The 22,331-nt window shown below is 40.7% G+C and overlaps 1 protein-coding gene across 1 annotated transcript in view; it reads left to right on the top strand.

Moving 5' to 3' along the window:
• Positions 1-22,331, top strand: part of MBP (myelin basic protein) — a gene marked incomplete at its 3' end in the record, with an annotated part of 107,932 nt that overhangs the window by 53,813 nt on the left and 31,788 nt on the right. Inside the window, exon 3 of the mRNA XM_084206557.1 lies at positions 1,790-1,880. Coding sequence (XP_084062683.1) covers positions 1,790-1,880 — 91 coding nt within the window. The remainder of the gene's footprint in view (positions 1-1,789; positions 1,881-22,331) is intronic.

Raw genomic sequence — 22,331 nt, 5'->3', positions numbered from 1 at the left:
CTTTTTTTCAGAGTTGACTGCTGTTCTCCATCTCTCTGTACAACAAAGATGTAGTTGATTTGCTGCTCACTATAGAGCAACTAAAATAGGATGGAGAACCTGACTCCCATATGCAGCTTACAGAATCAGTAGCTTCTAAATGCAGGTGATCCTGTCAGCCAGCACAGACCTTAGTGTATGTCCCTTGTCCAAGTGGGCAGCATTGCAAACTGTGTCACTGCACAAATGACAGGTTATGTCTCTGGGGACAGGACTTAGGTTAATTGTGCTGATCAGGAAGTTGTTTACCCAAAGCAAGTTGTCTCCCAGTACAGCCACTGCTGATTTCTGGCTGGGTCCCTCCATGTTCCCAAGGGACACTAGTTAAGCCAGACTGAGGTGAGCATCTGCTAAAACTGACTTCCTCCTCAGCTCTGAGAGGCACCAGGCTGATGGATTTTCTGCGTGGGACACGCTCAGGTCCCTTGGTGCCTTGAGGGAGTGCAGAATCCTTTCACTTTTGCACGTCCTTCCTGCTTCAGGAAGACCCTGCACTGTTCCTCTGAGGCAGTTTCTCTGTCTCTGCTTTTCCCAGTTCTTGTCAGCTGCTGTGTGACACCAGTAGGCTTGCTAGGTCCATCTTTCATTTTTTTCTGTAAATTCTTGCTGTCTTGCTTCAGCATCTCTTGAGTTTATGTGCCTTAAGTTTGCACTCCTCTGTTCTATAGGGAGGTTAACAGACTTAATCTGCCTATTTCCTGTTACCTTCCTTATTGTTATTAATAAGGGGATGTAAGAGAAATATGAAAGTGTGCTATGTTTCTGAGAGCAGAGATGGTAATTTCTCATGAGCAGATTGTATAGCAGCCTTTTCAAATATATGTCAGAGTTTAAAAATTGTATTTCTCAAAGCATCACACAAAGTCTTCCAAATGAGCGTGTACTTGAATGGAGCAATATGTATCCTTCAAAAAGCATAGGCATGCAACATTTCTCTTTTATTCCTTCCTCAACTCTTAGTCAACTCTTTACAGTAATATTTAATATTGTATCAGTCATTTCATATCCATCATTCAGCAGCTGACTGCTTGTGCAGTTTACTGTCTGCATTGCTCTAAGCTTGTGAATATGTTTCTCTTGAGTACTAAAGTAAAACATTTTTAAAACATGAGTTATTTTTTCTTTAGTAGAAATATAAATATTTAAAACTCAATGTTTCACAGCTTATGTTTTCCTCAGACTTTTCTAGCTAGGGAATTAAATGTTTTAACTTCTGGCAAGTTAAGCACCGAAGCTGTTGATTTATCTCTAGTTACACCAGGTAGCTAACTGGCAAATTTCTTTCAGAAATAGGTGAGTCCTTGTGCTTTAAACAGTCAAGTACAGGAACTGGTTAATGACTTGAAGCTCTAGCTCACTTGCCTTTCCTGTATAAGGAGAAATATTTGTGCACTATCTTCTGATCTCTTGGTTCACTAAGTCAACATGGAATATGTCAATAGAAATAAAACTAAATATGAGGAGGGAAGGTGGAAACTTACAAGTCTGTTATGGTTTAAGATCTCTCTCTTGTTTAAATGTCTTTTCTACCTCTCCAACTGACGTAGTCTAGTCAGATTAAAACAGACTTAAAAGAAAAATCATGATTTTCTGAGAGCATTTTTCCTTAATATTTTGCAAAACCACATACGTGTAGCAAAGATAACAAAACCACATGTATTCATTAAAAATGCAATTATGAAGTTTGAAGAGTGTTTCTATTTGAGAGCTGTAAAAGAAAGACTAATCTCAGTAAATGTTTGTTTTACAGAATGCTGAAACCAAGGTGGAAGAAGCAGCTAAGGAGAGTCCAAAAGCAGGCAGACTAACACAGCAGTCATCAGAGGACAATGAAGTATTTGGTGAGTTACTGCAAAAAGCTGAAAATGTTATTTGATGTGTTAGCACAAAGGGGATTCCCATGAAGACACAGTGATCTACTCAATGTTGATGTACAGCATTTGAGTGCAGGCTGTACAGTCCCACAAAGACATGGAAAGGACCAAGTAGAAAACAAAGAGGGATCAGCAGTCTAAAACAAATCATCTCTGAGGAGAAGAAAGATTGAATGCAAGTGTTCAACAAAATTGAAGGTTTATGCAGTAAGGGAAAATAAACTTTTCTCCATCCATAATGGAGAGGATAAGCAATGAATTCTTAAAACTGCAGAAAGAAAGATGTGATCAAATGTCAGGAAGGGAAATACTGAAACAAATACTGAAGCATTTTGATGCATCATGTGGAAAGTGTGCAGATTCATCACTGCCGGCCTTGAAAAACAGGTTAGACAAGTAACTGTCTAAACTGATGCAATCATCTTGTGCCAGAAGGATAGAATGGATGACCTTTGAGAATTCTTGGAGGCCTCAATTTTAAATGAGCTTCTCTTGGTGTTTTTCTGTGAATCCTTTCCCTGCTCTCCATATAGGTCTTGGTGATTTTTTATTATTTGATCTGAAAGCCACGTTTGACCTTTTCTTCTGCATTGAGTTTTGGAAAAGAGACAGGAAATCATAGAATATGCTGAGTTGGAAGGAACCCATCAGGATCATTGAGTCCAGCTCCTGGGCCTGCACAGAGCACCCCAAAAATCACAGCATGTGCCTAAGATTATTGTCCAGACGCTTCTTGAACTCTGTCAGGCTTGGTGCTGTGAGCACTTCCCTTCAGAGCCTGTTCTAGTGCCCAAACATCTGCTGTGTGAAGAACCTTTTCCTGATGAGAGAAACCTTATTGTTACAACTGAAGGTTGATTTTATGCTAATAGCACTCCAGTGAAGAAGCAGTAGTCTAACATTAATTCAGGAGAGGTTAGGGCAAGGCTGATCATGTGGATGTTACTAAGGCTGACTAGCTTGAAAACTTTTGGATGAGTGAAATATTTTTGAATGCAGTAAGGATTTTTTTCTTTCAAGGTACAAAAGGAATGGAGCATGAAGAATTAATAATTAGTGTTTCTTGCTAATAATGGAAACCATTTAAAATCATCTTTTCTCAGTGAGATAATACAGTGTGATTGGCACATGAACCTGAATTCCTGGTACAAATATTTCCAGCACTGATCATATAGTGCCAGTGGCTGATGAATCCACAAGTGGACTTTAGAACTAGCTTTCAACTTTATTAAGTGTGTGCTGAGGCTATTACCTCATTTCTTGGCTAATTGCTCTGCCAGTTATTTGCAGTAGATCCAGTAATACTGGTTGTAAAGCCCCGTGGCACGGTGTAATGTGCATCTCAAACTGTGTCCTTTCTCAGTGCAGATCTCTCATTTTCCTTCTGTGAGAAGGGTGGAGGCAGCAAAGGAGATCTCCATCTGCCTCTTCCTACCAGCAAAATCTCAGGCATTTAAACCTTCTGTATATTTGGACCACTACTCCTGTGTACCAGTGGGCTAACCCAGTATAAGTCAAGCCTGTATTCCATGTGGGAGCTGTGTGTTTAAAGATGGGAGTTAAGCATGAAGTTCACTGTTAGGTTTAAAGTCACCATCCAGTGATCCATACCCTAGATCAACAAGTTCTTTAACTAATTGAAGAGAGTCAATATGCAGTGTTGTATGTGGTGTTTAAAGCTAATGATTTGCTGACAAACTGCTAAATATTTCCATGTTCCAAATCTGTGAACTGAGCTGGTTATCTAACATAAGACACTGATCAGCCTTTGATAACGCATCAAGGAGGAAAATTTCTTTCCAACTCCAAAACCAGTCAGATTACAGTATCTTGTATCAAATTTCCTACCACTTTGCAAATGACAGTCTGGGGCTTTTTTGATTTTAAGCTTAGGTCAAAATGGGGGTAAAAAAAGAGGAAATATGGCGCAAATGGACTCTGTAATCTTCTCTTACCATGGCCAGTTGAGTAAATCAGAGTGGAGTGGAGGTGCAAATGAAACCACCGTGGTAAGAATCAGGGAGAATATTTTGATAGATACAAAGAATGTTTTGATAGATACAAAGAATATTTTGATAGATACAAGTTTCATGCTGTCTTGAGAATGACTGCTGTATATGCCCTTCCCTGCAGTTCTGGACAATTTCTTAAAATACTCTTATATCTTATAGGGATAAAGGATAAGCTTGAAGCAGTTTTCCCTAGGTGAGTTATTTGCTGTTCTGTGACTTAAATGATTACAGAGCCTGCTCAGTTATTCTCCCTCTGGCTTGATCTATTTCAAGCTATCCCTCATTTCTTTCTTTTTCCCCAGTGATGCTAATTATACCAAGCATCAAGTATGCACCAATAGTTGGTTAATTTCTAGCTCCAACTTTAACTAGTGTCCCTCTTCTGGAGAATTTTTAATAGCCTCCAGTCTCTTTGAGCGGTCGCAGCTCAGCCTTCCCTTTTCACGGACATCACTGTCTTCTCGTGACTTTTATTTTCCCCGGAGATCCCTTCCCTCGCTTTCTCTGGGCGATGCCCCCCCTGCAGAGAGGTAGGCAGGGGCAGCAGAGGAGGCTGCCCTGAGCCCCCTTTGAGGCGGGCAGCCCCCCGAGAGCCGCCTGCCTTCTCCGCCCCGCTGCGGAGGGATGCCGGAGCAGCCGTGTCCCCCGCCCGCTGCTGTCCCTCGTCGCGGAGCCACCCGGTGGCAGCAGCTGCCAGCCCCTGGCAGCCACCAGGGCGCCTGGACTGCCGGCTCCCAGGCTCTGCAGCGAAGGAGGCAGAGATCTCTCGATTTGTGCGTGTCTCCTCGCTCCCCAGGGTTAGCGCTGGCGTGGGCCAGGTGACAATAATTACCCTTAGGATAATGACCTTTCTCTGCTGTGGACAGCGTGGAATGGATGCAGTTGCTAAGGAGAGTTCTACAGAATATACCTGATGAACTCTACCATTTGAATAGGGTTTTTTTTGAAAATACTTCCTTTCAGAGTAAATGTGTTTTCTGCAGTCCCTATCAGCTGGTCCGGTTTTGGAAGCAAACACATTAATTATTGATTGAAGATGTCACCACAGTACGGGACCAAGTGTGGGGTTCTCTTTCTCGACCTGGTAGCATTCTTTGTAGATTCAAGCAAGGTTTCATCCACTACTGTAAAGGGACACTTGTGAACACACATAAATGCCTTAGTTTTCCTGTTATTCTTCTCTGGTTAAATTTGGGAATTACCATTCCAGAAGGCTTTTTTGCATTTCTCTTTAATTATTTTTAGATTGGGGTATAGATGAAATGACCTTGCCAATGTTGAAGCCACATTGTACCAGCTGCTTTATGAAACAAACAAGTCAGGTGTGTCTTACATTTCACAGAACTAATTCTCAAAGGTAATGAACTTTTTATACAGGAGGAGGGAGTGGAGAAATGGAGCAGAAGGGTAAGGGTATTGGGAGAGAAAAGACATCACAGTGATGGCATTTGCAACTATGCAATTCTGAATTGACAAGAGTTAGTTTTGTTTGCCCTTTGAAAGGATTTTCTTGTGGCACCCAACAGAGTTCTGTTGTCTGATATATCCTGAATATGCATCTGTGATGTGGAGCTAGAACGTCTTGCTCACTGCAAACTTCTGTTAACTTGCACGTAGTCAACATGGTCTCTGTTGCAGCTAGTATGTAGTCAGAAAAGGATTTTGAATTGCATCTCAGTCCAAGGAGGAGAAGAAATTTGCTGGCTATGCTGATATGTGTTGAAAGAAATGGGTCAGGAGGGGACTCTTAGCCTTACTTGCAGAGAATATTTTCAGAAGTTTATTAGAGCCAATGCTACCCTACAGTGGTCAGGCTGGAGCAGGGGGGACAACTGCCTGTCATTCTGACCACTGGAAGGACTGGAGCTTCCTTTCTTTGGTGCAACCCCTATTACATTAACCTGGAAAATTACAAATGCAGATTTTTAATTATACCTTTATTTTTCCCCCGTAGGGTTGAATTAGCATAAAATTACAAGCAAGATTTTTTTGTAGGGGGAACTGTTGCATATTGTGTATTCCCCAATCTGAAAGTCAAAGTGTGCTAACCTTTTCTGATAGAACCATAGAATATTTTGAGTTGGAAGGGACCTTTGAAGGCCATCTAGTCCTAACCCCCAGCCAGGGGCAGGGACACCTTGAATTAAATCGGGTTGCTCAGAACCCTGTCCAATGTCACCTTGACTGTTCCTAGGGACAGGGCTGCCTCTGTGGGTAACCTGCTCCAGTGTTTTACCACCCTCACGGTAAAAAACATCTTACTTGGAAAGACAGAGTAAGACTTTGTCTTTTCAAACCCAAAGGTTTCCTTTTTTATCTGGTAGATCAGGTCTAAAATTGTATCTGGATGTGGCCATTTTTCTTCTGGCTTAGAGCTTTCCATGGGTCCATGCTGTGTGCCTGGAGTTGTACTGTGAGGTGTTGGGTTTTTGTTGTTGTTTGGTTTGGTGCTGGGGTTTTGTGCCTTGGTTATTCATTGTTGGCAGGGGTTTTTTGTTTGGTTGGTTTTTGGTTTATTTGTTCTTTGCATTTTTTTGACTAAAAAGAGGTGAAATGAACACTTTTTTTCCCTCTCTAAAAGGAGAGATCCTATTGTAGAGCTTTTTCAGCACCATCTGCCCTTCTGCTGTTTCAAACTGCAGAATTGGGTACTTCCTGAGGTGTCTTTCTGTGTGCAGAGCTCAGAGATGCAGCAAGAAAATGTACATTCAGCACAATTAATTCCATGGTGACCCTGACTCACCCTGATTCTTGCTTCTGCTGATGCCTGCTGCTGTGTCCCACGCAGAATGTCCTGTGGGGACTTGTGTAAACCCACACAGATGGAGCACTTCTCTCTCCATGAGACTTCAGCTGTAGTGGTTTGACAGATGCAGTCACATTCACTGGGGGTCTTCCTCACCATGGTCCCACTGCATCCAAACATAGGAATTTTTTGATGTTGTGCCAGTTTGGGTTTTCTAGTTGGGTTTTTTTTTTTTTAATTATTGTTGTTGTTTGGGTTTTATTCTCAGCTAAGGATTTATTGATGGTTTATAAAGGTTGTCTTAGAAAATGAGAGAATTTATATTCTGGTCTTACAGAATATGTTGACAAAGCTGGGAATGTAAATTATTATATGTGACATCTGTATGGATGTCACTCTTTTCCTGTACCCATTTTTGCTTTTTTATTCTTGCTTAAAAAAGGGAAGGGGGCAGAATATGAAGGGAGAGCTGGAAGGCACAAGGCCTTTTATCAGGAGGTGTTTCAGTCCTGTCAGGAGCTGGCTAAAAGCTGAGGGTTACTGCAGTTCAGTGACCTTACTGGGGAGCTTCTTTCATTGTAAACACAATCAATTGTGGAACACGAGCTATGACTTTAATGCAAAATAATGGCAAGCTTGCACAAAAAAAAAAATCAATCTGGTGTGACAGCAAATGGTTCTAAAATAGGTGTTATTACCGTGTTGCAGTTATTTCCTCTTGCCTGAGAGGCAAATGGGAGAATTTAGTGTCCTGTCGGTTTTCATTAGAAGCTAAGTAACAGTTCTGGTTTTCCAGCTATCCATTTATTTCCACTTTATTTAACCTTCTTTCCTTTTCCCTTTTCTTGCAAGACTTGGTCTGTCTGCTTTCATCCAGAGACCACTGGTTTATCAAAATTACAACAGCAACCCTGGATTAGCTTTCTGAGGTGGAAAGAATTTACATTTTAATAAGATTTACATTTTAATAAAAAAACAGTTTGCTATTTTTTTACAAGTTGTTGGGTCTCAGAGGTACGGCTCACAGCTTTCCCTTTTTTGGCATGGTATTTCATGCTTACCTGCACATCTTTTTTTTAGGGAAAGGGCTGAATCTTGTGTATCTTACATATCATAAAGTGGTTTCTGCAAACTGCATGTAGTTTTTACATATGGACAAGTGAAGCTGAGAGAAGTGCTGGGGTGGGAAGAGACCTGTAGGAGTCCAGAGGCAGCAGCTGGCCAGCTGGTAGGATTTTTTGTTATTTTAAAGTTTGAAGGTTTTTATAAAATATAGATATTTGCAACTTCTATGTTAGTTCTGTGGTTGGTTTGGTTATGGTTCATCTTTACATTTTTTCTTTGCTTAAAAGTAGCGTTCATACATTATTTATTTCCTGGCAACAATCTGATGCTTTAAACAGTAATGGTAGCTCTTGGACATCTAATTAGTTAATTTGCCATTAATTAATGAAAGCAGTGTTTTACAGTATCATCATCTAAATCTTTAAGATTACTTTTAGCATGCCATTGAGGTTTGCTGCAAAATTAGTGCCCAAGCACTTAAAGGCATTTTAACAACTTGGATTTGGTACGATTTTTCTGGTTTTTCTTGTGTGTACCACATGCAAGCAACATAATAACAGGGGTCTGGGTTTTTCTGATGTCATAGGGACTGGATTTGTTGCTTGGGTCATTTGCATAGGCGTGGAGCTGAGACAGTGATGCCTGCTGTATTTTTAGCAGTGGTGGGCTGTGCTCGCTGCAGTTAATCAGTACATTAACAATAAATGACTTATTCATTATTTTAATGCCTGCTGTACAGTGCACAGGAGCTGGTGATTTCTTTCCCCCTTGTTTATTCAGTAAGAGTGAGTCTGTATGCAAGATGGGGGGAAGCACAATAGGCATTTACCAACCATCCTGTTGTTATCCAGACCAAGCATTGCATCCAAGTGTAAAAGTGGGGATCTCCAAGGGTGGTCTAATGTCACATGCTGCTGGGTGGTGATACCAGGCTTTTGGCTAATCAGCTAGCCATGAAACAAATTACTCATTTCCCAGGGGATTTTGTCATCTTTGTCCCGTTGGCAGGCTGCAGCCCAAGAGAGCCTTCTGTGTGCACAGAAGTCCTTAGTGTTCTCTGTCACTGATTCTTATGTACCATCCAGTTGGGTTAAGGCAGGATTTTATCTGTAAATGAATTAAAAGCGCTTCTGAAAGATCCTTATTTTGGGAAAATGTTGCTGTTGTCCCATTTCCAATTTTTTTGAGGCTGAATAACCACTCAATTCTGGTTTGAGTGAAAGAAGAAGCAGAATAGTTCTCTGTGGGCCAACCACTCTTCTGTTGGGTTAGCTGAAACAGATGTTGTCATTAAACTTTAATTACAACATGAGTCACTTAATGCAGTGGCTAGAAGAGAACTAGAAGGAGGTTTTGTAGCATACATTAGGAGAATATGAAAACAGCAGCTAAGACTGATAATACTTCTGTGTCTTTAAAAAAATAAATATCAAAGCCATCAACTTGGGCTTCCTGCACAATGCAAACGATGAAATTTCATTTTGTAGTTTCTAGATAAAATCCTTCATAGGTGGTTTGAGCCAGAACAATGTCCTATGGCAAAATTTGTACTAAAATAGTGGATTCTTCTCAGACTTTAAGTAGTCAGTTTCCCTGGTTAGAAGCATTTTCTTGATGGTCTGGACCTCATAATTACATCTGGTTGTGTGTCTGGCCTCCATTAGGCTGCCCATGGCACACGTCATGAAAGACATATCCAAACACAGATTTTTTTCTTCTCTGAATGCAGAAGACAGAAACCAGGGGAAAAAAGGGGATACAGAGGTAAACATCTTGCCCTCAGAAATACAGTAGGTCGGTGCTGAATTGATGCTTCACATCCTGTGTGCTGTTAAATGGGTGAAATTCCAACTCCTTGCCAGGATCCGGTGGCCCTAAGAAATTCTGGGTTGTATTTCTTAATGATACTTCCCACTCACATCCCCCCCAAAGTAATGTTCACTCTTGATACTGTAATTAGCTCTGTTGACTTTGCCAAAATTATAAAGATAATAGTGAATTGGGCTTAAAAATAAAAAATCCACTGACTTGTCCCTCCAGCATTGAAGGGTTGGTCTGGAGTGTGAAAAAACCTGAGGATATTATGTTCAGGTTGATGCACAAAGAACATGGAGGCACAGGGAGAGAGCCACTGTAGCTGTATCCTCTTGTCCAGCAGCAGTTCTGTGAAAATACCAGCCTGGGTGTGTGATGGGTGTAGCTCTGGAAGGAGAGCCAAGCAGCAAAAAGCCCACTGTGAAAGGATTAGGAAAGTAGAGAATGACAGCAATTGTAAACACCCCATGCAAGCTGTTTTAGTGGTGACCCTGACAAAATATTTTTATTCCTATGCTGGATTAATCTAAATTATGCTTCACCTCATGTATAGCATTTGCAGCTGTGCCCACGAGACTGAAAATTCATCTGACGGTGGTGGGGAATGAAAGCAAGAAGGAATACACAGGATTCGAATGAGTGAGTGAAAACCTGCAGGACTTGGCCTCTGTCAGTTTCCCCCTGGCACTCCCATCGCTGTACCCTGGAGCTCTATGAAACTCCAGGGCTCCAGTACCGTGTCAGGCAGGAAATCCAATCCACACTTGAAGCTGTGGCTCTCGGTTACGCATTTGTTCGAGGAGGCTGACTGTGGTTTGGCTTAACTCCTTCAAACATGTGGCTCGGCAGCACTTGTGCAATAGCTCACTTTTAGGGGTGGGACAGTGGCCCTTTAAGTGCTGACAAGGAGGAACAGAGCAGAAATTCACCTCTGAGATAATCCATTTTTGATGAGGAAAATAGAAGTGAAAAGGGCCAGTATTTACTGGTGTGCACACACTGGTACTTGTACAGAAACATCCTGGTGGCGACAAGACTGCAGTCGCTCACAAGCCTTGCAGGGAGCAGAGAACAGCCATGATAATGCTGCTCTTTATTTCCAGCGCTGTTCAGAGCGGGCTCCCTCTCTAGAGCCTTCCCTGCCCTGTTGCCAATGAAAAGCTTGGCCTTCTCTAGTCCTTTTAATAGTCCCACTTCATTAGAAGGAACCATTTTTATACTGGGTACAAATATTTCCATCAAAACAGAAACTTTAAATTAGTTTAAGTGATTTCTAGTAGCTGTCATCCTCTGTGATTTTTTTTTTTCCTTAACTTTTTGGTGGTTCTTGCTGTAGCATCTTAAAATTTCTGCTGTGCATCATAATAGTCTGCTGCAGGAGGACTGCAGTAAAAATCAGCATTCTACAGACTAAACTCAGTCATTTAAACACATGCATGGAGTGCAAAAAAATAATTCTAAATATGTTTATTTCAAGGGACTTCAATAGGAACAGTCTACAGATAAAAGAAATTCAAAGGAGTTCTCATTTCTGTTCTGAAATATCTGTAACAGGATTTTCTTTTAACCTTTGCTTGTGGAAAAGGGAATGAATGACCTCTGAAACAGAAGTGACAGGTTTTGGAACACTTAAGTAAGCCACCATGTTATGTTACAATGAAGAGACTTCGTTTCATTGGACTCAGTGGAGACAAAATGAAAATATTGATGCTTCTAAAAGAAATACTTGACATTTGACAATATTTATCTCTTTGAAATAAGCCTGCTTCCCTGAGTGTTTATAAGGATGGGGTGACTGTTTACCTTGATGGGACCTCCTGCTTCTTCAGCACAGAGACTTTGCTGATTTTAACAGAACTGTGCAGGGGCTGTGCCTGAGTTCTACCAAGGCTATGGCTGTGCCTGAGTTCCTTCCAAGGCTATGGCTGTGCCTGAGTTCCTGCCAAGGTTATGGCTGTGCCTGAGTTCCTGCCAGGGAGGATGCTCATCTGTGGTGCCTGAAGTCATCAGCTCAGCCAGCAGGTTTGAGGTACCTGTCTTTCACATCAGGCATTGAGCATGCCACTGGGGCAGCTTCAGGCACTCAGGGGTTTCCATTTTCTGGTCTGCTGATGTCTTGCAGCCCAAAGTCAAGCAGGAATAGCAGATAACTTTATTCTGAAACAAACGGGCCAAGTTTTAATCGCAGTTTTGACATTCATTGCCATGAGTGAACTGAATTTTTTGGAAAGCCTTTTTGGGCAGGATTAGGTATAGACATGATAAATTTTTACCACCTTTTGCTTCACCTATTCATCAGGTCTAAAATGTGCAAGTATGCCATTTTTTTAAGGTAAGGCTATGGCAGGAGCAGGCAGTAGTGTTATTCTGTTCTCTTTTACTTACTTTGAATCTATCCCTCATTTTGTGTACCATGTGCAGTCTTGTGTATAAACTGGCCATCCTTAAAGTGGCCACAAGTCCCTCTTGTCTGGTCTTCAGATTTTATTGCTGTAGTATCTTCATTCCTTCTGCATTTGTCAACATAGGAAATCTGTTACAAAATAGGCAATAGATGTGTGGATACCATTTATACAACAAGTCTGAATGCCCAAGTCAGCCTTAAATAAAAATTTTGAAATTTTATTTATTTTTATTTATTTGCCAGAATTTCTTGCAATAATTTTACTGCTCTTTTTCAGAATATGTAATTCCCATATGAAGATATGAAGGCAAATTTTTTTCAAGATTCATGCTTGAAATAAAACCCAAAACCAAAAAATGTTAAGACTCCTGAAAAATGAGAGCTTCCCTCTTCCTTTTCCACCAAACTTTTCTACCTTTGCTTTGAGGGATCAGTGGCTGGCCAACATCGTCATGAGCTGCACAGCCTACAGAGGGACAATAATAAGTGAAAATTAATAGAGGAACTTCACTAGATTTCAGTGGAGTTGGGAACATGCATTAACACTTCAAAATACTATCCAGATTTGGACCAAGATATTTTGGTGGTTGTGGGCTTAAAGTGAAAATCAGAAGATTGGGCAAAGTAACTGTTTGTCACTTTTCCCTCTGTGTTAAATTCCCATAGGCTCCAGCAGAGAGATGTGACTTCTGTTTTCATATGCCACCAACAATAAATCTGGCATCTCTTTTAAAATCAGTGCTCATCTAATTGTAGAAATTTGTATTTTGTGGCCTGTTTTCATTATGTGGGCTGGAGTGATCAGTGAGATTAAATTGAGGAATTTTATGAACATGAGAAGCCTGGGAGTCAAGACTTCCAAATGCATTCATGCTTGGGATTTTTCTTTTTCCTTTTCAGCTGCTCTCATTATTTTCATGGTGCACAGGTTTGGTTTGGTTTTTTTCCTGTGTTACTGAAGTACCATAATCCAAATGCAGGCTCGCTCCCAGCATTATTTCAGTCACTATTCATACTGCAGGAGCACCTACTCGAGGACTGGACCTCACTGACCCTATTATCTGTAAACATCAGACCATAACAAGGTTGTTCTGCACCTGCTACTGCTGATTCCCATTTCTGAGAGGGGGCATTTCCCTGCCAGTCAGACTGCTTTCACACCAAGCAGCATTTTGCTCTTTACTGTAAGACGAGGACCAAATTGCTCTGGATTTTGCAGAAATTGCTCTAGACTGTTCCTGATAAAGCCTGTTCCATCTGGGTGAACTGGGCAGCAGAGTCTCAAGAGCACAGTAATTCTCTGTGGATGTGAACTTCACTGGCAGCCTCTCTAAATGCTGTTGCTGCTCTTGGCAGGGTTACAGCTGCAGTGCCACACCTGTGGCAGCACAGCTCTGCTAGTGACTGCTCCCTGAAGGCAAGCCTTTAAATCATTCCTCTCTTCAGCCCAACAGTCTTCTTATATGGACTTGTAATTTGTTGTTCAATTTTAAATAACTATGAGGAGGGACATATGTCTTTCTAGTTTCTGAAATACACATTTGCCACCCATGGGTTATTTTTGTTTCATGTATGTGCTGGTTAAAAATGTCTCCTGCAGTGAAAATATGATTTTCTGTGTTTTCTTAGTTCTCATGTAAAAATACTCTTTTTAGCTCTGCCTCAAGATACCTATTAGAAGATTTCTGAGACTGAAATGTTCTTGCAAATTAACGTCAAGATTCCCTTTAAAAAGAAAACAAGAAAAAGGAAGCTGTGGAGATGGCCCCTCAAAAACCCAGAAGTGAATGTCTTGAAATCAGCATGTTATTTAAAATCACACACTGCTTTGGCTGGTCATTGTGACACCCAACCACTACTGGCATGTCCAAATCCCTGGCTTTTCCAGTCAACTCCCTCTCTATTTTCAGGGTATTATAATCATGTTCCTTAGCAGGAAGGAATTGTGGGAGAAGTCAGATTATAAGATAGTTTGACATAGGGAGCTATTTAGAATTTAGAGCATTTTCTCCTCCATCCCTGTTGGTTTGCTTGTGTTGACATAATTGTGATGCAACACTGCAACATAAAGACATGTATTTTTTAAAGGCAAGATTCAAATAGTAGTTCAAATATCCTGACTTAAATGAAAATATAACCCCTCTAATTTAGCAGATTCATTTTCATTGAGGGAGTATATAAATACTTGGTACTTCTGGTATTTTTTATTTAGTTGTTTTATTTGCTATTTTAATTAGAGAATGAAAAGGGATCTGGATGATTTCAGAATGTTGGAAAGTTTTAATTTTTTAATCTACAATGTAAAATAAAAAAAATCTGTGCAAATAGTGACATTTTCATCTGAGTGAAATATCCTAACATTTCTTCTTTGTAGAATTGCTAATGAGGTCATGTTTTTCTGAAAATTGCAGTCAATTTGCATTAAGTGTAGGATTTTATAACATTTCAGATCTTCTTAAAATGTTGTGGTTGCAATAGTGCATTTATTTTAAGGATATTATTTATGCACAAAAATAAGGAACCATGCTAGTAAGCTGTGTCTTCCACAGGGGAGAAGATAAAATTACAACTTGGATTAGGGGAGGAATTTGATAAAGCATATTTATGTCCTTTTGTGCTCCATACATTGATCTGTTTAATTCCTAGGCTGGTTTGTGTGTTAATTCAGAGAACAGTAACATGCACACAGTGGAGATGTAAAGGCAATTTCCTTGTTGCTCTGAAGTGTGTCAGTTGGAAAGTGTATAATTTTCTGTAGATTTTAGCACATAGTACCAGTTGGAGTTCTTGCCTATATGCTGCTTGTGCTAAAGTGGTGTGAATCAGAGGTGGTTTGTTTTGTTGTTTGGGTTTTTTTTTACATTGACACATCTGTGGATAAGAGACTGAGCATCTCATTTTTGAGATTACTGGTAAACAGCTTAAGGTTTTCAACAAAACAATTCAGGAATCATTAAAGTGCATCACAAGGATGTGACTTGAATGAAATATTATAAAACAAAATTGAAGAGGTAAGAAATAAATCTTGTATGGGAGACTGTAGAAAAGGACAGAATGAAATAACCTTATTCTTTCCTAATTACATTATCTTTGTGTGCAGCTTCTTAGCCTAGTGTTTGGGTTTTGAGTGTAGGGATTTTCCTTGTGTTTTGGAGTGTAGTTTCTTGGGAGGTTTGTTTGGGGATTTTGAGGGGTTTTTTTGGTTTTGTGTTTTGGGGGTTTTTTTGTTTTGTTTTGGGGTCAGGTTTTTTGTTGTTGTTTTGTTTTGGGTTTTTTGGTTTATTGTTTTTGGTTGTGTTTTTTTTTGTTTAGTTTTTGTTTGTTTTGTTTGTTTTTCTTGGTTTTTTTCCTCATGTGTTAGTATCTAATTGGGCTGAGAATGTCAGATCAAATGCACTTTTAGGTTTCTGCCTAAGGCTTTGGGGAGAGACAGATGGATCCAGGATTAGAAACACACTGTTTTGTCATTCTTAAAACTGCTTTGCCATTCAGCACCCAGGGTCTCAAGGCTGGAACTCTTAACTAAAGTGTTGCTTGTATGCTAACACCTTTTAAATGAGCCCAGTGGTCGCTGAGTTTGTCCGAAAAGGCAGAAGAGAAATTCCAGGTCTGTGGAAATACTTAACTTAAATCGTCCTGCCAGCAGTTCTACCTCAGCCTTTGTATGTGATAGCCAACATATCTCAGATGACCTCAACTCTCAGGGGAACATCAGAATAGAGGCATTCTCTGCATGCATGAGTGGCTGGAATAACACTGTGCTTAGTGATCAAATGAACAATCCCTTTGAGCTTTCGAGATAGTACCCCCTCTCACAGGGCATCGGAAAGCATTTCTTTAACAATTATGCAACAACAAAGCACAATAGGGTCACTGGTTGCTATGATTTCTTTCTGAGGAGCAAAGTCAGAGTTTTATGTTACCTTGTTGTTGCTATCTCAAACTGAACCCGTTTGGCAGTCGAGAAATGCAGCCTGATTTGCTGCCAGATCCCTGGTTTTAGTGGAATAGGGTGCTGCAGAAATTAATGGTTGAGATTTTTTGTTTTAACCTGCCTGGTGGGGTTTTTTTAATACCTCCCCCCTACCCTCCCCCAGTCACTTGTCTGGTGTTCCTGGTTTTTCTTAAAGCAGTTTAAAGATCCTCCTGTTGCAAACAGAACCTGTACCATGGACTGTGCTTTTCTCATGCCCTGGGTCATTTCTCCAGCCCAGTGGTCATCCTGTTTACTGTGACTGATTCCTTCTGTGTGGCTGCGCTATTTTACTGCTGTTGTCTGCTTTTGCTTACCACCAGGCTTTTTTCCCCTGCGTTTTTCTCACCATATTTTATTCTCACCTGCTGATCCATTAGTTTCTGCCAGTTCTTCTTTAGCTGCCTTTGCATCCTTCCATCTGGCTGGTTCCTTCCTTTTCTTCTTTATCCTCTTCTCCTCTTCGTGGTCTTCCTTTACTGCCAGGGCTCACTACTTGCTTTCTAGCATCTTCTCTACCAACAAACACACAAAATTATCCTGTTGAGCTTCCTGGTTGTTCCCACAAGCATTCTAAACAATATTAGCCCATCTATCTCTTTGCTCTCATCCCTGATCATCAGAAAAAGAAAAAAGGTCCATATGCTAAGAGTCAATTTGAAGGAATTTAGATGTTTCCTTTTTTTTGATTTTTAAATGCTGAGTGTGGGACACTGCAAGCCACATACCAGTGACTATTCCAGCCTTGCACAAATGAATACTGATGAGATGTGCTGGGATAATAGCGTTGCTTGGGGCTGTTGAGGCCATTCTGCTGTAATAACAAATTCTAGTCAAGACTGAGACATGCTCCACAACAGGATGTCTTGATCTTTTCTTTGAATTTGAAAATAGTAACAAAACTGAGGCTTTCTTATGTTGTGCCCGTGTGTGTGCAAACAAGTGTTTGTGTGACAGACAAGTGTTGCACAGTCAGCAGCAGAATGAATACAAATACATATATTCTGTGTTCTCTGGGACTGTCATATCACCTAAACTTTTCCTTCTAGATGAAGAACAATGAAAGTTGAAGATCATAAATTGCATTAATTTAAAACTGAAATCTGGAGTTGACATTTTTTGCTGGTGCAGTGCCCATGCCTTAATAAAATCTCAGGGGAAAAAACATATGCTCTTCAGCAAAATTGCTAATTCTCACCTACAGAAATAAGCCTCAATGTCATATTTATATTCTCATAATAGAGTTCTACTGGTTTGTTGCTGGGTTTCTTTTTCCCCTTTTCTCCCTGCTAATTAGTTTAATGCTGCCAGCATAAGAAACATATTTTTACTTCTGTGTTTGTACAATTTATCTATAACTTCAGGTTCGTCTGTACATTTTAGGAAAGGGAATAAATCTAAGCCTTAGCCCTAGATTCAGATATGACCAATTACTGTGTCTAGAATCTCTGTAGCTCTTCCTGCTGCTTTCAGCCTATCCCAGTAGAATAGGCTGTGATGGTTGGCTTTGAGGAAGCACACACAGTTTATTGGATTTTGCATTGTTGGAGGGCCAGAGGCTGGAAATGGGAATGTATGAATTTGACACTCGATTTGATATTCCTGCTGAGTAGAAGACACATGCATTTCTCTCTTCACACTCTTATTTTCTCCTGGTGCAGCAGAAAACATATGATAATGAGTCCAAAAGCAAGTGGTTATTTAGATGGCAACAAATTGCTGCATAACTGTGGTCCCAAGGAAGAATGGGAAGGTTGAGAAGCTGTGCTGGTTTTATTTTATCTTGCAGAGGGTATTTAGTGCAGCCAGGTTTCTCAGGGTCCCACTGAGATTTTGTTTATTGGAGAGAAGGATTTTAAATGTCTAAATCTACTGCTGAACTTTTTGCCTTTCTCTGAATTATTTGAATACTGTGGATTAGTATCTTGCTTCAGATTTAAAAAACCAACCTACCAAAACCGAAAAGCCAGGTGAATGTGCACGATATATTGGCAGCATGTTACACTCCCCGTTAAGAGGATGAAACTGGTAGAAAACAAAAAGCGACATAAAATTCTTGAGCAGGCAATTTGCATGGTGTGGGTGGATTTTCTGAAATACCTGAAGGGAATTTTAAATACTCTGGAAAAATTATCAAAAAAGATCACAACCTGAGCATGTGGAAAGTAATGAAGGACATGAAGCACAGTGGTGAGCTCTGCTGAATATCCTAAAGTATTTTCCCATTTCAGCTCAGTCTCAAAGGAAAAACTGTAAATGGAAGAGAAGAAGTAGAAAATTTGGTCTGTGCAAACATTAGTAATGAACACTGTCAATACCATGTTCTGAGAGCTCTGAGATGTAAAACCACTTCTGGCATTGGGGAGTTTGGGCATGGTTTGGGGGTGTTTTGGGAAGAGTTGAAGGTCAAAATACCTGCTGCCAGACTGCATATGAGCTTTAACCTGGCAGGCAAAATACTGACACCACTAAATCTTTCCAGTTTGGCTGGCAGCAGTGCCCCTAGCTGTATGTGTTTTGTAAGAACACACTGGAGGAAGCCAAGCAAGATCGATAAATTGACAGATATTCTTAAAGAGCAGCCGTCTGTAACATCCAGTTCCACTTGGCTAAGCACAAATTTGATTTTTGCTTCTACTTTTTAATTCTTTTTGAGCTCATTGTAATCTGTTTGGTTTGTCAAATTTGAAGTAAATAGTCCAAAAGCAGAATTTGACAGTCACTGCTTTATTCCGCCTCCTCTCTCCACCCCATTTCATACAAAGCCTAATTCCAAGATAGAGTGGCTACACATTTGGCTTGTTTACATTTGATTTCCAGTAAAGTTTACTGCCAAAACAACCTGGTCATACCAGTGACAAGCCTGAATTTGTCTTCCTAGTAACTTGTCCATGTTTGCCCTAAAAACCAATTTGATGCAAAAGTTTTCTTCAAAAAGGGAGGCATTTTGGGGCAGTAACTACACAATGAAAACACTTAATTTCACTTCTGGAGATCCTTCATTTTTGAATTGCTCTGGGTGAACACATTCCATTGTACACTGAAAGAAGAGGAATTAACAATTGATTTGTGACATCTTCATGGGGCAGCAAGACAAGGGAAGCAAGAGAAATGTGCACTGTGGAGAGTACAATTCTGCTGGCAGGGGAATAGGATGTTCTTCCTCACCTGGATCTTGATCTGAAGGTCATGGCATGTGTCTCGCACTGGCCATGGTCATGGGTTGAAAGCTTTTATTATTTGGCTTGTTGGTTTGTTTTGTACACATACAGTTCTAGAGCGTTCACATCCTAAGTGGGATTGAAAATTTGGCTGATCAAGCACATAACTGATCCTGGAATCTAAAGATTTGTTTCTTTACTTTGGAATTCTTTCTCAGTGAGTGATTTATTTTTATGTGTGCATCTTTTAAAACAAACAATTGTTTCTCCCTTCTTTTAGAAGTTGAGGAATAACAAGATACGAAGAAGCCCTCTAAATTGCAGGACCCCAGCAACATTTTCCATCTCTCCTAGATCTAAGTTCTGGTTTTTTCGTGCATTCACATGCTTACACTCCCTTTACTTTCCCCTTCCACACCTTTGTATCTATGTTCCCATGTAAAAAAAAAACCCAAACCTTCATGAGCAGTCTGGGTGACTGCGGATGTCAGAATTCACATCCTGACACATAACATGGGCACAGCTATACCACAAGCATGCATTTGGTATGAGCAGACAAAAAAACCAGACTTTTTTTCAGGCCATTTGGAGTATGGCTAAGGCTGCCTCTTAGTTCTTCAGAGATTTTGTTTTACATAAATTTTGAATTTGTGTAAAATAGATGCAGGAATGCTTTGACAAAACAATGGATGTTTCCCAGGGATTGATCGGCTTAGTTCTGAATCATGATACTGTGTAATTCCTGTAAGGGGGATGAAGCACGTAGTCCCCGATACGTATGCTTAGTCAGGGATAAAAGAGCTCCTCTCAGCTATTTTTTAAAGACTTTTTAGTTACTGTGTAGGGCAAAGAGTGTTTCAGTAGAGGAGAAAAAGACATTGCTTCTCTGATATCACTGGCATCTCTCCAGTCAGCATTCAAGTGCCATGGTATTCATCGAATGTTGTGTTTTTCAGAAGCACAGCCTTGTTTGATCTGTTTTGTGTTGCAAAACATGAAAAGACAGTCTCTGAATAAATGACTCTTCATAGAATCGCTGACCCTTTTAAATGTATTTCATTTTCATATCCATTCCTTTTCTGGCTAGCATTTAAAGCATATTTGATCTCGTTAGCAAGCCCTTCTGCAGGCTTAATGCTGCTGTTACCTCTGAGTTATCAATGCTCGTGTTTGTGTCGGTGTTGCTGGAGAAACTGTGTATGGCTGCATGGGAACCTTCACAGTCAGCAAGTAGCCTGGTGCCCACCCCAGGGATGTGGTGCCTCTGCGTGGCACTACATTCACCTTGCCTTTGGCTGCATTTATTCATTTGTTAAGGGTTTATATTTATTAGGGGAATTGCCTTTGGTCTGTCACCAGGTAAGCCAGCTTTTGCTAATTACATCAGTTAAATTATGCTAAAGTTCCTGTGAACTGGGCTGGGTGTCCTGCCACTCACAACTTGCAAGTGTCTCCTACTGACTTGAATACTGGTCAAAATAATCTTTAAAAAGTAGCAAATCTGTACTGCAGTGCAAGCAGAAGAACAATGGCTGCAGATGATGCTGTTTTATCTGCTGGTTAGTTGTGATGATGATGATGGTTGTTATTTAGCTAGCCCCATGCAGCTTCTAAGGACCATACAAAGTGTGCAGTAATTAGGTAATGAACTGCTCTGTAAGTTAACTTTTACTTATACATTTCAGAAAGCGTGACACCTCTTACTATGTGTGACAGACCTGGCAATGAGAGAAAGGTGTAAGCAGCATGACTTCAATTTGCAATCATCTAGTCAAATTGTATCAAGTGATAAATTAGACTTGGATGAAAAAGAATAGATGCTCAGATTATGGCTCTTTATCAAGTTATCCTCTATCTTTTTTTGCCTTTTTTAATATGGATTGCAACATGCTGCTTGTGCCACCAATAGAAGTGTAGGATAATTTGACAGTTGCTGATTTCAACTAAGTTGTATCAGCCACCTGCAAAGAATATGGGCCTTAATTTTATTCCTTTCAGGTGCATGAGAAACATTTTCCTTGCCAGAATAGAAAATTGGGAAATCCAAAATGGGGTGAGTGATAGACCTGTCTTATTTATTGTCACAGAAAGAATTGTCAGGAGATGTGGGTGGGAGAAAGGGGATTTGTTTCAGTAAATGCCTCTTTATGATAATTTCTGAAAGGCAAGCAGTCAGAGCTGGAGACTTTTGCAAGTGCAAGTTTTTGTCATGATTATCAACTAGTTATTTTCTTACTTTTATGAAACTTATCTTGGTCTGTTAATCTGCATGCATTTGATTTTTTTTTTCCACTTGTTTCTCAGGCAGTACTGCAGTGGGCTTTTTTTGCTGCTGAGAGGGAAATACCTTTGAGGTATACCTAAGAGGGATGCTTTTGAGGTTGAATCCCTCCTGCAATAAGCCAAAGATAAGAAATGAGAGCTCAATATTAAAGGTGTTTGCTTTTCACAGCGTGATGCTCTCATGCTGTTGGGAGCAGCAGGAGTGGCCTGGCCAGCGTGGGGCTGAGCTGGGAGCAGGGTGGCAGCGAGGCAGGCAGGGCCAGGCAGCCCAGGGCAGCGAGGGCAGGCAGAGCCCTGGCAGGTGCCACCGTGGGCACACACAGGGCTGGGCACGGGCAGCGGGTCTGCCTGGCCACGAGCCACGGCCCAGCCAGCCGGCAGGATCCTCAGAGCCCTGTGTCTCATCCGAGCTGGCTCCTGGCAGGCTGGAGCTGGGCTGGAGCCGACACTGCACATGGAATGCCCAGATGAGTGAGTGGGAAGAGGCTGCAGAGCCTGCTGGTGCGCTTGGGACCTGGACGTGTATCCTCAAGCCATGTGTTCTTCCAGCTATTCTTCACAGTTACTATAGATGGAATTAGATTTTTTTTCCTTTGTTTTTTTTTTTTTTTTTTATCCTTGATTCCAGTACTTCAGGCTTTCAGAGGGGAGAAAAAAAAATCCTAGTAGCCCGTGAACACGAATCTGGAAGTACATGGCAATTTTCCTGCTACTTCCAGCACATTTGACTTCTACAGTCTGGGGCACCCCTTTGTCAGACTGTCCTGGTTATCCTGTTTTCTCAGGATAAGCAAAGCCCGTGATTCCCTACAATGAGCTGCATCCTAAATTGAGAACTGAACCAAGGTGCAAGGGCTTTATAAACAGATTGCATTATTTACTTATTTCAAAGGGATGCTAGGTAACTTTCTGGGAAACCACAGACTGTGAATATGAAAGACTTCTCATTTTTCCAGTCA

Source organism: Fringilla coelebs, assembly GCF_963513975.1.
Source record: "Fringilla coelebs genome assembly, chromosome: 1".
Lineage (NCBI taxonomy): Eukaryota > Metazoa > Chordata > Aves > Passeriformes > Fringillidae > Fringilla > Fringilla coelebs.
The sequence above is the reverse complement of the archived record's forward strand: the minus strand, read 5'-3'. Positions and strand labels throughout refer to the sequence as shown.